Source organism: Chlorocebus sabaeus, chromosome 20 (assembly GCF_047675955.1).
Source record: "Chlorocebus sabaeus isolate Y175 chromosome 20, mChlSab1.0.hap1, whole genome shotgun sequence".
Classification (NCBI taxonomy): Eukaryota; Metazoa; Chordata; class Mammalia; order Primates; family Cercopithecidae; genus Chlorocebus; species Chlorocebus sabaeus.
This window is the reverse complement of record NC_132923.1, coordinates 21,687,997-21,703,785: the sequence shown is the minus strand read 5'-3', so window position 1 is coordinate 21,703,785 and position 15,789 is coordinate 21,687,997. Positions and strand designations below refer to the sequence as shown.

The window sequence follows — 15,789 nt, the reverse complement described above, 5'->3', positions numbered from 1 at the left end:
ACAGTCATCTATTTTATGTCCATCTACCAGTCATTCAAGTGGATGTAATGACATTATTTTTGTCATTTTTACTTTTGGATATTTATGTTTTTTAGTTTTTCACTTTTTTTTATTTTTTTTGAGACCGAGTCTCGGTCTGTCACCCAGGCTGGAGTGCAGTGGCGCGATCTCGGCTTACTGCAAGCTCCGCCTCCCGGGTTTACGCCATTCTCCTGCCTCAGCCTCCCAAGTAGCTGGGACTACAGGCGCCCGCCACCTCGCCTGGCTAGCTTTTTATATTTTTTAGTAGAGACGGGATTTCACCGTGTTAGCCAGGATGGTCTGGATCTCCTGACCTCGTGATCTGCCCGTCTCAGCCTCCCAAAGTGCTGGGATTACAGGTGTGAGCCACCACACCCAGCCTCTTGTTTGTACTTATATTCTGAAGCATTCAGTTTTGGCTTTTTACATTTGGTTAAAGAATGTGGTCTTTAAGACTTCCTTATTTAGAGTTATTTGAGATCTTCTTTAGATCTAATAATTTTTATTATAATGTCACTCTTCCATTTTCTTTTAGAAATGAACTGGAATATGTGAGAGAAGAGCTAAAACAGAAAAGAGATGAAATTAAATGTAAATTGGACAAGAGTGAAGAAAATGTATGTTGTATTTAATAATGGATTGTATCACAAAATTTCAAATCGTAAAAGCAACACCACATATCTAAACAAAAATAAAGGGAAGTATACTGTTGTATAAATAATAGTGATCTAGAGACTGTCATCAGCCATCAACCTTAAATATTTAGGAAAAGTTGGATTATTTTACTACTAATCTGTTATCTATATCTAGAAGAAATAGTGGCATAATTCTGATTTTCTTTTAACATATGTTCAATATTTAATGTAGACTAACATTTTTTAGGCTAAACAAAAAGCTCATACTTCAGTAATATAAAATATATGGATGACAAATTGTTTAATAATTTTGTGTCATGCTTTGGTGAATATGATATCAAATTAAGATAATAAGGTTTTTAGGGAAGAGTGTCATGAAAATGGAATAGTACAAGATATGTGACATGATTATAGTATATATTATACAGAGTAGAAGAAAATTGTGCCAAAGTAGAAAGATCGATCTAGATTATGAGGTCTTTGATTGTGTTTTTTTCATTCATTCAACAAATATTATTGACCACCTACTATGTGTCAGGCACTGTTCTGGGTGTTACATTTGGATTTCATTTATTTGGTAGATAGTAGTGATCTAATTAAAGTTTTTTATTGAGGAGGTGACACCGTTTAATATTTGCGAATGGAATGGGGAGAGATGAAAGGCATTGGAATCAGTTGGAAAGCCATTAAAAGTCATCTTGAAAATTCTAAAAAAATCTTGGAGAAGACTCTGGCTTAGTTCAATTCATACTTATTCCCGAGTCAATAATTGTGGCTAGGGGATAGAGTAACCTGGCTAAGCCTGAGCGGCATGTCCACTCATAGAGATAGAGTTAGCCCCCATCAAATTACATGAACTGAGCAGGACTACTGTGAATTTTATAGTAGAGGAATTCTTGCAGGAAAGGGTGTTGGCCAGACCACAACATAGGTCCTCTATTTGGATACTATTAGAGTCTATAGAAAGGACATCTAATTCAAACTTAAGCTAGGGCATGCTTCCTGAAAGAAGTCACATTCAGTGTGAAGCTTTAGATTAATAGGAATTAGTGGAGGACAGGTGGTGGACACAAGTATAGCAGGGAAGATAATATTCTAAGTTTAAAAAACCATAAACATTGTATGTGTAAGTCTGAAAGTATCAGAGCATGGCATATTTAAGTACAAAAAATTCATTGTAACTAAAAGATGGAGTTTAAGGTAGTGGTGGTAGAGGGCAGAGTGAGGAAAGATGAGGGTAGGGAGAGGTAAGCATGGAGAGATGAAGGTGGGGAAAGATGAGGGTGGATCATTTAAGGCCACTTAAGCTGCATTTAGGAGTTTGAGGCCATTGAAGAATTTTGACATGAGGATTGTTAAAATTATATTTACACTTTTGAGAGCTGTAAAACTATTGAAACAATTCAAGGATGAGATAAGGTACCATTTTAAAGGGCTTACAATAGACCAAGCACATTCTAGGTTCCTTCTATGTGTTATTTCACTTAACTAGAAGTCATTATTGCTCTTATTTTATAAAGTGAGAAATCAGACCTCCAAAGGATAAAAACCTTCAAAAGGTTACATGACTAAGAAAGAAGTAGTAGAGCTGGTCTTCTACATTCTTTAAACTATACCACATTCTCCTCCCTGAAAAGCTATTTTTCTTTTAGTTCATATTTATTAGTTAAATTCAGCCTGAAAAAAATGAACTTAATATGCTAAATACTTGGTACGTAATTCACTACTTTAAAATTTGTATCAGAGTCCACTGCAGATCATTATGCCTATTGTTTGTTCATGGAGAAAAACATGATTTTAATTTTTAATGTAAAATAAAATCCTCTATTAAGAATTTAAAACACAATTTATTTTGCCAATATAGAAAATATTAGTGACGATTTAAGGAAAAAAATGAAATGCATGACAAAATTTTAGCATATTTCAGTTTCCCATATTTCGATTTCAACTTACCTGTTAAAACAGTTTCCCAGAAAGAATCCAGGTTGTAAACACTTCCCAGATATTTTGTGTGACATTAAATTTCATTACACTTTTCTTCCCTCAATATGCTACCTTTTTCCGACATTTTTTATTTTATATATATTTTACCTATCTGAGCCTCAGTTTCCTCATCTCTCAAATGGAGATAATACCTATCCTTTCTATCTCATTGGATTGTTGCAAAGTTCGGAATTAAACATTGCAAAGATAAGAATGATGAATGTTGACATATAAGCAGTAACATAAAAATGATTTTTTAACTGAGAAAAATTATATATATTTATGGCATACAAAGTGATGTTTTGATGTATGTATACATTGTGAAATGATTAAATCATGCTAGTTAACATATTCATCACTTCACATACAAAGATGCGGTTTTTTTAAAAAAGGGACACTGAGGCTGAGTATAGTGGCTCACACCTGTAATCCCAGCACTTTGGGAGGCCGGAGTGAGAGGATCACTTGAACCCAGGAATTGGAGGTTGCAGTGAGCTATGATTGCATTTGTATTTAGATGATCTTTATTAAAATTTGTGATTTTAGTATAATTTTTATATTAATGGAATTACCATGATTTTGAAGTGACATTTATCAGTACTTTATGCAATATTTTTATTAGTCTGAAATTGCCTGTTTTGACTGGAATACTAAATAAAATAGCTATAATTTCTCAAAATTTTTTAGTGTAACAATTTAAGGAAACAAGTTGAAAATAAAAACAAGTATATTGAAGAACTTCAGCAGGAGGTATGTATTTTTTATAAATATTCTCAAAATCAAACTGATATTTTCATCACAGTTTTAGAGAATAATGCTTTCTCTTCCTTTAGTAATTTGAGTCTAAGTCAGTGGCAAGGTAAGTTTGAATAACTTTAGTACTAAATATAATTATTTTTACTTTTAACAGAATAAGGCCTTGAAAAAAAAAGGTACAGCAGAAAGCAAGCAACTGAATGTTTATGAGATAAAGGTATTTGGCATCTTTATTTTTGTTTTTTAAATATTAATAGATGAGAATTTAGATGTTTTATTCCACTTGTTTATACAGTATAAATTGAAAAGTTGAAAGGTTGTTATCTTTTTAAATAGGGGATATCAATTCTTTTAGTTGTAATAGAGTACACATCTGTGATTTAGCATGCACATATCTTCTTAAGCTTGGATTCAAGCAGCTTAAGAATATATTTGCATGCATGAGCTCTTTGTGTGTGGTCATATTCCCTACCTCCATATTAAAAAGTGAAATTGAGTAAGTAGAATGGATTCTTGGAATCTACATTTTAAAAAGCTCTATGTGTGATTATCCTGCTGCAGAAGGGGATTGAGAACCATTTACTTGTATAAAACAAATTAAAGCCTTACAATATAAGCTCCTAATATTAGAGCCATATTTTGTAACCTTATTCCTATGTCTTTGAACAATGACTGACAGTAAGTATTCAATAAATAGTTTTTGAATTATGAATGGAAAACAGCAGTTCTCATTGTATTAATTATGTGCTCTTTGGGAGGAAACATAAAAATCTTATACCTTCCTTTAATGGTATTTGAAATTAAAAATATGTAAATGTGATTAAAAATTAAGTCAAGTAAGGATTTTCATAAACTGTTGACATTCTATATAAACATAGCAGATTCATATATCTTATAATTCAGCTCTTCTACTCCTAGGTAGAGTAAGGAGAAAGGTACAAAAATATTTATAGCAGCATTCTTTGTATTAGCCCCAAACAGAAGACAACACAAATGTCAATCAATAGTATAAAAATCAGTCAATAAAAAATAACACCAAAATAATCCAGATGTTAGAATTAGCAGATAAAGTCTTTTATGCAGCTATTATAAACATCCTCAAAGACAGAAAGGAAAATATGGTCATAATGAAAGATAAATGGGGAATGTCAGTGAAGAAATGGAAACTGAAAATAATCAAATGGAAGTTCTAGAACTGAAAAGTAAAATGTCTTTAAAAACCAAAACCAAAACCAAAGCCAAAACTGAATGATCCTAATAGTAGATTGAAGACAAATGAATCAAGTGTCAGTAAACTGGAAGCTGGATAAGTAGAAATTATCTAGTCAGAGGTACACAGAAGAAAATTTTTTAAAAGAGGAATAGTGCCTCAGTGGCTTGTAGAACAATAACAAGTGTTTTTAAGTGTGTAATTGGAATCCCCAAGTAAGAAGAGAAGGAGAATAGGGCAAATAAAATTTTCACTTTTGAGACAGTCTCACTCTGTCACCCAGGCTGGAGTATGCAGTGGAGCGATCACAGCTCACCACAACCTCGACCTCCTGGACTCAGGTGATCCTCCTACCCTAGCCTCCTGAGTAGCTAGGACTACAGGTGTATGCCATCACATCCAGCTAATTTTTGTATTTTTGGTAGCGATGGGGTTTTGCCATGTTTCCCAGGCTGATCTCGAACTCCTCAGCTTAAGTGATCCACCTGCCTCAGCCTCCCAAATTGCTAGGATTATAGGTATGAGTGACTGTACCTGACCTTGACAAATAAAATTAATTGAGAAATTTCTCAAAAATTTATAACACTTAAAACAAACTTGCAGATCCATGGCCCTCAGCAAATCCAAAGCAAGATAGACACAAAACCATATGCAGGCAGTCATATCTTAGTCAAAGTGCTAAAACCAAAGATAAAAAGAAACTTTTAAAAGCAGACCGAAAAAAATGTCACATTGCACAACAATGACATAGATATATATATAATGACATAGATAATGACTGACCTTGTATCAGGACAGTGAAGGTCAGATGACAAAGGAATGGCATTTATAAAATGCTAACAAAAATAAACCATCAACCCAGAATTCTGTATGCAGCAAAAATCTTTATAAAATGAAGACAACATGACATCAAAAGCTGTACCCTAAGCAATACTAAAGGAATTTCTTCAAGCTGAAGGAAAATGGCATTAGATGGAAACTTTGATCAATAGAAGAAGTGAAAAGCACTGGAAATGGTAAATACTGAGATGAATTTAAAAGGCAACATATTTTTCTTTTAATTTTAAAAGGGTATATATGGCTGCTTAAAGGAAAACAAATTGCTATTATAGAGTTTATAATCGATGTGACTTCCGTAACACAAAGGACAAGGGAGTAAATATAACTGTTTTGTTGTAACATTTTTACATTGCATATGAAATAGTTACAATATTAACACTTAGAGTTTGATAAGTTAGTGATATATACTATCCTCTTTAGAGCAGCCACTACAAAATAATGCAACAAAGTATAGCTGTCTTAGTTTAGGTTTCTGTAACAAAGTACCATAGACTGGGTGGCGTATAAACAATGAACATTTATTTCTTACAGTACTGGAGACTGGGAATTCTAAAATCAAGGCACTTCAATATTTTGGAATCGTTTGTTTAGAATTGGTATTATTTTTTCCTCAATAGCTTTGTAGAATTCATCAATAAATTCATCTTGGCTTGGAAAAAAATATGGGCAAAGGACTTGAATAGATATTTCTCCAAAGATACACAAATGGCCAATAAGCACATAAAAATGAAAATATGCTTAATATCACTGATCATTGCAAATCAAAATCTCATGAGATGTTACCTCATATCTGTTAGAATGGGTACTAATGAAGTAATAGAAAATAACATGTTAACGAGGTTGTGGGGAAATTGGAACTCTCGAGCACTGATGATGGGAATGTCAGATGGTACAGTCAATGTGGAGAACAATTTTGTGGCTCCTCAAAAAAATAAAATTAGAATAACTATACAATCCTCTCATTTCACTTCTGGATATATACCTAAAAGAATTGAAAGCATACTCTCAAAGAGATATGTGTTCACCTACGTTCATAGCAACATTATTCACAATAGCCAAAAGTTGGAAGCAACCCATGTGTCCATTGACAGAAGAATGGGTAGACTAAAGGTGGCCTCTGCATACAGTATTCCATACAGTATGGAAAATGTTTTGATGGTTTCTACTAAAACTACACATGCATCTACTGTGTGATCCAACAATTATTTTCTTAGATATTTACTTAAAATAAATGGAAACATGTCCACTAAAAATCTTGTACAAGAATATTCATGGTAGCTTTATCCACAATGATAAAAAATGAAAACACATAAAATGTTCATTAAGAAGAGACTGGATAAACAAATTTGGTATATTTATACTATGTAATACTACTCAGAAGTAAAAAAGACCTACTGATACTCACAGGAACATGGATGAATCTTGTAATATGCTGAATGAATAACCTATATACAAGAGAGTGTGTTTGGCATGATTTCATTTAAATGAAGTTTTCAAATCAACAAAACCAATTTATGGAGACAGAAAGAACAATGGTTGCCTCAGTAGGGTACTATTAGTTTGTTAAGGGATATGAGGGAACTTTCTGGGATTATGGTAATTATGTCTTGATTGGTATTGCCATTACATGGTTTTAAAAACAATTTGTCAAAGCTTATTAAACTTTACACTTAAAACCTTGCATTTTATTACATGTAAATTATGTCTCATTGAAGTTGAACTCATCGATGAAAGCTCCCCGGCCTAGAGTTCTCTTTATGCAAAGGCTTTTAATTTCTGAAACAACTTAATCATAGTTACAGTATAACTTAGTTGTTCTATTTCTTCAAGTTTGATAAATAATATTTTTCTGGGTTTCATCCAGTTCATCTACATTTTCTACAGTTTCAGAATTGTCTGTAGCATTTACTGGTAAAAACAGTAATATCCTGTTTTTAATCTGATGTTGGTTATTTGTTCCTTCTTTTGCTTTTTTCTTTATCAGTGTCACCAGGAGTTTGTCAATTTGGGAAGTTTTCTTCCGTTTTTTTTTGAGACGAAGTCTGCCTCTGTCACCCACACTGGAGTGCAGTGACTGTGATCTCGGCTCACTGCGACCTCTACCTCCTGAGTTCAAGCAACTCTCCTGCCTCAACTTCCTAAGTAATTGGGATTACAGGCGTGCGCCTCCACGCCGGCTAATTTTTCTATTTTTAGTAGAGATGGGATTTCATTATGTTGGCCAGACTGGTCTCAAACTCCTAGCCTCAAGTGATCCACCCATGTCGGTCTCTCAAAGTTCTGGGGTTACAGGTGTGAGCCACTGCACCCAGACCTATCTTAAGATGAATTCTTAGATCATTAATTTTCAGTCTTTCTTTTTTGTTGTTGTTTGTTTGTTTTCAAAAAAGTACTTTATTTTTCAAATTATTTTTTAAAATTTTTATTTATTTATTTATTATTATTATTATACTTTAAGTTCTAGGGTACATGTGCATAACGTGCAGGTTTGTTACATATGTATACTTGTGCCATGTTGGTGTGCTGCACCCATCAACTCGTCAGCACCCATCAACTCGTCATTTACATCAGGTATAACTCCCAATGCAATCCCTCCCCCCTCCCCCCTCCCCATAGGCCCCGGTGTGTGATGTCCCCCTTCACAAGTCCAAGTGATCTCATTGTTCAGTTCCCACCTATGAGTGAGAACGTGCGGTGTTTGGTTTTCGTTCTTGTGATAGTTTGCTAAGAATGATGGTTTCCAGCTGCATCCATGTCCCTACAAAGGACACAAACTCATCCTTTTTTATGGCTGCATAGTATTCCATGGTGTATATGTGCCACATTTTCTTAATCCAGTCTGTCACTGATGGACATTTGGGTTGATTCCAAGTCTTTGCTATTGTGAATAGTGCTGCAATAAACATACGTGTGCATGTGTCTTTATAGCAGCATGATTTAGAATCCTTTGGGTATATACCCAGTAATGGGATGGCTGGGTCATATGGTACATCTAGTTCTAGATCCTTGAGGAATCGCCATACTGTTTTCCATAATGGTTGAACTAGTTTACAATCCCACCAACAGTGTAAAAGTGTTCCTATTTCTCCACATCCTCTCCAGCACCTGTTGTTTCCTGACTTTTTAATGATTGCCATTCTAACTGGTATGAGATGGTATCTCATAGTGGTTTTGATTTGCATTTCTCTGATGGCCAGTGAAATCACAAGCATTCTTTAACACCAGTAACAGACAAACAGAGAGCCAAATCATGAATGAATTTCCATTCACAATTGCTTCAAAGAGAATAAAATACCTAGGAATCCAACTTACAAGGGATGTAAAGGACCTCTTCAAGGAGAACTACAAACCACTGCTCAGTGAAATAAAAGAGGACACAAACAAATGGAAGAACATACCATGCTCATGGATAGAAAGAATCAATATCGTGAAAATGGCCATACTGCCCAAGGTTATTTATAGATTCAATGCCATCCCCATCAAGCTACCAATGAGTTTCTTCACAGAATTGGAAAAAACTGCTTTAAAGTTCATATGGAACCAAAAAAGAGCCCACATCTCCAAGACAATCCTAAGTCAAAAGAACAAAGCTGGAGGCATCATGCTACCTGACGTCAAACTATACTACAAGGCTACAGTAACCAAAACAGCATGGTACTGGTACCAAAACAGAGATATAGACCAATGGAACAGAACAGAGTCCTCAGAAATAGTACCACACATCTACAGCCATCTGATCTTTGACAAACCTGAGAGAAACAAGAAATGGGGAAAGGATTCCCTATTTAATAAATGGTGCTGGGAAAATTGGCTAGCCATAAGTAGGAAGCTGAAACTGGATCCTTTCCTTACTCCTTATATGAAAATTAATTCAAGATGGATTAGAGACTTCAATGTTAGACCTAATACCATAAAAACCCTAGAGGAAAACCTAGGTAGTACCATTCAGGACATAGGCATGGGCAAAGACTTCATGTCTAAAACACCAAAAGCAACGGCAGAAAAAGCCAAAATTGACAAATGGGACCTAATAAAACTAAAGAGCTTCTGCACAGCAAAAGAAAATACCATCAGAGTGAACAGGCAACCTACAGAATGGGAGAAAATTTTTGCAATCTACTCATCTGACAAAGGGCTAATATCCAGAACCTACAAAGAACTCAAACAAATTTACAAGAAAAAAACAAACAACCCCATCAAAAAGTGGGCAAAGGATATGAACAGACATTTCTCAAAAGAAGACATTCATACAGCCAATTTTCAGTCTTTCTAATGTACACATTTCAAGGCTATAAATTTCCCAAGAAGTATTGCTGTATCTGTGTCCTATAGGTTTTGATATATAGTAAATTAGTGTTGTTTAGCCCAATGCCCCCCTGTATTTCTTAATTTCCAAATTTAAGGGGACATATTGTGTTTTTGTTACTGATTTCTAGCGTAATTGAATTGTTATTAGAGAGCACACTCTGGTAAGACTTTAGTACTTTGAAATTTATCGGTATTTGCCTGATGGCCCAATATATGGGGTCATGTTTTATAAACATCCCTTACATACATGAAAATAATGTATATTGTATAGTTGTTGGGTAAAGTGTTCCTTTATGTAAAGATTACCAGTTATATTCTTTATATTTGTATATCTTTTTTTGATTCTGTACCTCTGCTTATTTTTTATTTGTGTTTTATTAAGTAGTGACTGAGATAGGTGTGTTTAAAAATTTTACACAATGATTGTGGATTTCTGTCCTCTTATTTGCAGTTCTGTTAACTTGTCTTTATTTCAAGCTCATATTATTGGGTATACATTATTTAGAATATATGCAACTTTTTATTACATACAATAGAACTTTATATGTACAGTTATTCCCTTGGTTTATAAATGGGGGATTGGTTCCAGAACCCCCCAAGAATACCAAAATCTGTGCATACTCATATCCCCTAGTCAGCCCTGCGGAACCCATGCAAACAAGAAGTTGGCCCTTCATATATGTGAGTTTCATATCCTGTGGATACTGTATTGTCCATTTAAATTTGGTTGAAAAAAAATCCACATGTTGTTCAAAGGTCAATTGTATACGTAATATGTATCTTACATATTTATATATAATGGAAATTGTTGTTAAAACAAGATACCTCCTTTATCTCTAATAGAGATAAACTTGCCTTAGAGCAAGTTTTTATGTTGTTATTATAACTATACCATTTTTTATTCTGTTTTGTGTTTGCTTGTTGTATCTTTTAAATCTGTTCACTCTTATCCTCTATCTTTGTGTTTTAAATGACTCTTATAAATAGCATGTAGCCAGAATTTATAATTTTATACACTCTGACAATCTTTGTCTCTTTTACTGGTATATTTGGCCTTAGATTACATTATCTCCTTTATCTCTTATGTCTTACTTATATGTTAGTATATTATTATTGTTGTCATGTACTTTGATGATTTTTTTTTTCTTAGGGTTTTGTATTGTCCAAGAAGAAAAAAAAAAAATAGAGTGAACTGGGGATGAGCAGTACTTACAGGCTAAATATTTCTAACCTGAAAATCCAAAATCTAAAATGCTCCCAAATCCAAAACTTTATAGCACAGACATAATGCTGCAAGTGGAGAAGTCCATGCATAAGTACTTAACACATATTTTTTCATATACAAAATTATTAAAATATTGTATTAAATTACCTTCAGGCTATGTGTAAGGTATATACAAAATATAAATGAGTTTTGTGTTTAGACATAGGTCCTATCCTTAGGATATCTCATTAGATATATATAAATATTCCAAAATCTGAAAACATCTGAAATCTGAAACATTTTTGGTCCCAAGCATTTTGGAAAAGGAATACTCAGCCTCTACTGAGAATATTTAGAGTTGATGAAAGACATGAATTCACAGATACAGAAAGAGAAATTTATACCAAGCAAGAAAAATTAAAAGAAATCCACACCTAGACTTGGTATAACTGAAGAATATTGGACACATAGAAGTATTAAAAGTAGCAGGAGAGAAACGAAAGATCACCAGTGAAGGAATGACAGATTGGTCATGAACATCTCAACAAACAACAATAGAAGTCAGAAAACAATGAGAAAGTATTTTCATGGGCTGAGAAAATTATTGTCAACATTAAATTTTGTCCACAACATACCTATCTTTTAAGAATGTTGGAGAAATAAGCATAATTTTATATTAAAAAGTGAGGAAAATGTGCTTTTCAAGAACACTTGGACTGTTTAACAAAAATGATCATATAGGCCAGGAATAACTAAAGCAATCTTTAAGAATGAAGTCGGAAAATGTGCCCTACCAGATATAAAGATTAATTGTATAGCTAAGGTAATTAAGACAGTATGACATTGGCACAGAAGTTCTCAAGTCAATTGAATAAAAGAGAAACCGAGACAAAGATCCAGGGGTACATGGTAACTAGACACAATACAGAAGTGATATTGCAGATATGTAGTGCTAGAACATTTGACTATCTACATGTAAAAATATGGAAGTCTTACGTAACAAACCTGCACGTTATCCACATGTACCCTAGAACTTAAAGTATAAAAAAAAAAAAAAAAATGGAAGTCTACCTCTACACTACATACAAACACAAATTCCTTAAGGATATAAATAAATGTGAAGGGCAGGGCTTCAAAACATTTGAAGAAGATGTGGGACAATATCTTTGTGGCCTGATAGTAAAGAAAAAGTTCCTAAATAAGATTTAAAAACACAACCATATTTGAAAATATTGATAAATTCATATATGCTATAACAATTTCTGGTTACTTGGAAAGTAGAGCAACAAACCTCAAAGTTGGAGAAATATTCCCACTTTACATATATAATGAACAAAGGATTAGAACCCATTAAATGTAAGTAAGAAGAAAATGAAGCACCAAGTAGATAAATGAGTAAAATATATGAAAAGAGATGGTTACAGAACAGAAAACATGAAGAGTTAAACATGTTACATAATTTTCTGGAAAATGCAAATAATACAACAAAACTTCACTTGAATACTTTTATGTGACAGTATCAACTCTTGGTGAGGTTTTGAAGCAGGAAAAGTCATAACCCTGTTGCTGGGAATTTAAATTGGTATAAATGCATATGGAAAATAATGTCATTTTGTAAAGTTGTATATGTAACCTGCCCTATGACCCAGCAATTCCAATCTTAGGTGTATACTGTAGAGAAATTCTACATTTTCACCAGGAGATGTTTACAAGAACATTCATAGCACTATTGTGTGTATCAGTCCCAAAATGGAGACAACTCAGTGCCCTGAACAATTGATTACATAAATAAACAGTGTTATATTCATACAATAGAACACTACTCAGCAGTGAAAATGAACTAACTGTATTTTTACACATAAATATCTGAAGCGTAACTGTTTAATGAGAAAAGCAAGCCAGAAAAATAATGTACTATGACAACATTTATATGAAGTTCAAAAAAAATCTTGAAATATTGTTTAGGGATACATAATTATGCAATGAATCTATAAAGAAGAGTAAGGGAATATAAGTTGAGTGTTTTTTATGCTTAAAAAGGCAGTAGGGGAAAGCTAATGAAGAGGGAGGGGCATTTAATAGCTTTTATCAATATTGGTAATGGTCTATATACAGTCAATGATTGACTCATGGATACAAAATACAGTCTGATTCATCATTATATTACCCATAACCCTCTTCCCAATTCCTGTCCCTGCTGTATAACACCTTTCCAGTATTAAGTTAGCCCTAAGATAAAAGTGAATATGAAGGGTGCTAATTCAGGGCTTTCCTTCCCTCTTGATAATTTCTATATTTGAATTATATCTACACAACTCAGTAAATATTTATACAAAGTATGTGAAAATAATATAAATGGAAGTTGTTGCTTCTTTATAGAAAATCTCATTAAGAATATGCCTTTTCTTTGAATCACATGAGTTTTCTGTCCAATGGAAATACTTATTCTAATAAAGCATATTAAACAGAGTAATGTAAATATTGTTGAGAAATTCATTAAAAATAAATGCATGGATGTTTATTTTATGTTACTTGTCAAGACAAAATACATATTTTAGGGGAGAAGATAGATTTTGTGAAGATAAAACACTTCTCACCATATGAAAATGTAAGGCGAGTGATCCATCCATAATTTCCATGAATAAGTAATCTTTTAAGATTCACAAAACCACAAAATGAATATGGAATATTTTTAAGTAATCCATAGCATTTACTAATATTCATGTTATTTTTCTTTACTTAAAGGTCAATAAATTAGAGTTAGAACTAGAAAGTGCCAAACAGAAATTTGGAGAAATCACTGACACCTATCAGAAAGAAATTGAGGATAAAAAGATATCAGAAGAAAATCTTTTGGAAGAGGTGGGAAAAACTTAGTATTAAGAACTTATTATACTAAAAATCTATATTTTTATTAGGATTTTAAGAGAAAAGTAAAAAAAAATTCTTAATTTTTAAATTATGATTTTAAAAAAGGTTTGGTAAGTTTATATTAGGGTCAGTGTGTCAGTTTTTATAGAAGCTAAAAGTATCCTTGTTATTCTAAGTATTTGAGTATATAATTATTTCGAAAGGTTAAATGATTGCCACAGTGGTATACTGTCATCTTACTTCATAGAACACCCTGAAAAAACCCCCAAACAGTGCATTTTCTACTTATTTTTCCAGTTTCCTGGTGTTTGAGGTTTGCTTTTATTTAAGTAGAACATACACTTTTTACACTTGTTTGTTTTTTGTGCATTTATTTTAAGAAACTATTTTTTGCTTATTTGATAGGTTGAGAAAGCAAAAGTAATAGCTGATGAAGCAGTAAAATTACAGAAAGAAATTGATAAACGATGTCAGCATAAAATAGCTGAAATGGTAGCACTTATGGAAAAACATAAGGTAATTTTTTTCTCCTTATATAATGAAAATTATTAATTGGAGCCATATTTCTGTTAAATAATGGTGAAATCAAGATAGTATTCCAATTTGTCGGAGAAGATTATTGTCTATGGAACTGTGACTTACTATAGCTAGAGTACCCTTGATGCCCATTTCTCCAAGTTCAGATCTTAACCATACAAAGTTGAGCCTGTGTGTCACATCCTTGAGGAAATCGCTCTTTATTATCTGTGATGAATAGAAGTAATCACTCTTTTTCTGGATTCTCCTAGTAGTCTCTTACAGCACTTTCTACCTTATATATTTTTAAGTACATAACCAGGGTAAGTATCTCATTGACATCTAACACATAATGGGCTAAATCGATTTTTATCAAAGGAATAAATAGATGAAATACTTAGTGTTTGATGTTTTTGTGTCTTATGTTTTTAATTGTTGTTTTAGAGTATCCATCTGTTAAGGAATTAAGCCTCATTCCCCTTAAGATTTGGAGAAGAGGTAGGGTATACCTACCTATTCATTTAAAAAAAAAAAAGCTGCTGGAATACGAGATTATTATGAGGGAACCGGTGAGGATTTAAAAACAAATTTAAATAACATTGTGAACTCATAGATTTAAACACACTTGGTATGTTTCAATCCAGTGCGGCATCTGTCCTTATTGATAACTCACATTTTACCACCTTTGGCCAGCAGGAGCCTCTTCAAGCTGACTGGCAAGTCCTTTTGACTTAACTCTAATTTTCTCTGACAACTTTCTTTAAGTTACGACAAAATATTTAAGGCTTATATTTCCTGTCCCAGATTTGAAATCATTCAGTTTTGTAGAAGTCCTGGTGTTTCTGGCATATTATTAAATGTTAAAATTCAATGTTTCCAGTAAAAGAATTATCTTTTGCTCTTAGGTCATTTCCAAGACTGTTGTGTGTTTCACTGTTGAGGTTGTTTGAATGAAAAAATATGATTGAAACATTAAAAATATATACCCATATATCTCACTGAATTTATAAACATAATTTTCTGCAAAATTAAATACTAAATAATTAATTAAATACTAAATTAAATATTGAAATATGTTAGGATACCAATCTTATAATTATTCAGTTTTAATATATCTAAAATGTCTTCTTTGTTTAATATAGCACCAATATGATAAGATCATTGAAGAAAGAGACTCAGAATTAGGACTTTATAAGAGCAAAGAACAAGAACAGTCATCACTGAGAGCATCTTTGGTGAGATACAGAAAAAATAGCAGTAACGGCCAGTTTTCATAATGTCAGCAGTGACTGGTGGTAAAGAATAATATTAAGTAAAACTAAGCAGTGACTGGTGGTAAAGAATAATATTAAGTAAAACTAAATTTTGAGCTATAGAATCAGAGTCTTAAATCTGAAAGGGATCTTATAGATCTTCTAGTTACATTTTTTTTTCTAATTTAGTCT

The 15,789-nt window shown here is 32.9% G+C and overlaps 1 protein-coding gene across 4 annotated transcripts in view; it reads left to right on the top strand.

The window, feature by feature from the left end:
* The window catches only part of SYCP1 (synaptonemal complex protein 1), a 113,508-nt gene that overhangs the window by 62,075 nt on the left and 35,644 nt on the right, over positions 1-15,789 (top strand). For all 4 annotated transcript variants that reach the window (XR_005240356.2, XM_037998054.2, XM_037998056.2 and 1 more), the window contains exons 21-26: positions 557-638; positions 3,327-3,389; positions 3,550-3,612; positions 13,703-13,819; positions 14,234-14,344; positions 15,487-15,579. Coding sequence is in view for 3 of the 4 variants with exons in the window: in XM_037998054.2 (XP_037853982.1) it covers positions 557-638; positions 3,327-3,389; positions 3,550-3,612; positions 13,703-13,819; positions 14,234-14,344; positions 15,487-15,579 (529 nt within the window). In the remaining variant the exon portion in view is untranslated. The remainder of the gene's footprint in view (positions 1-556; positions 639-3,326; positions 3,390-3,549; positions 3,613-13,702; positions 13,820-14,233; positions 14,345-15,486; positions 15,580-15,789) is intronic.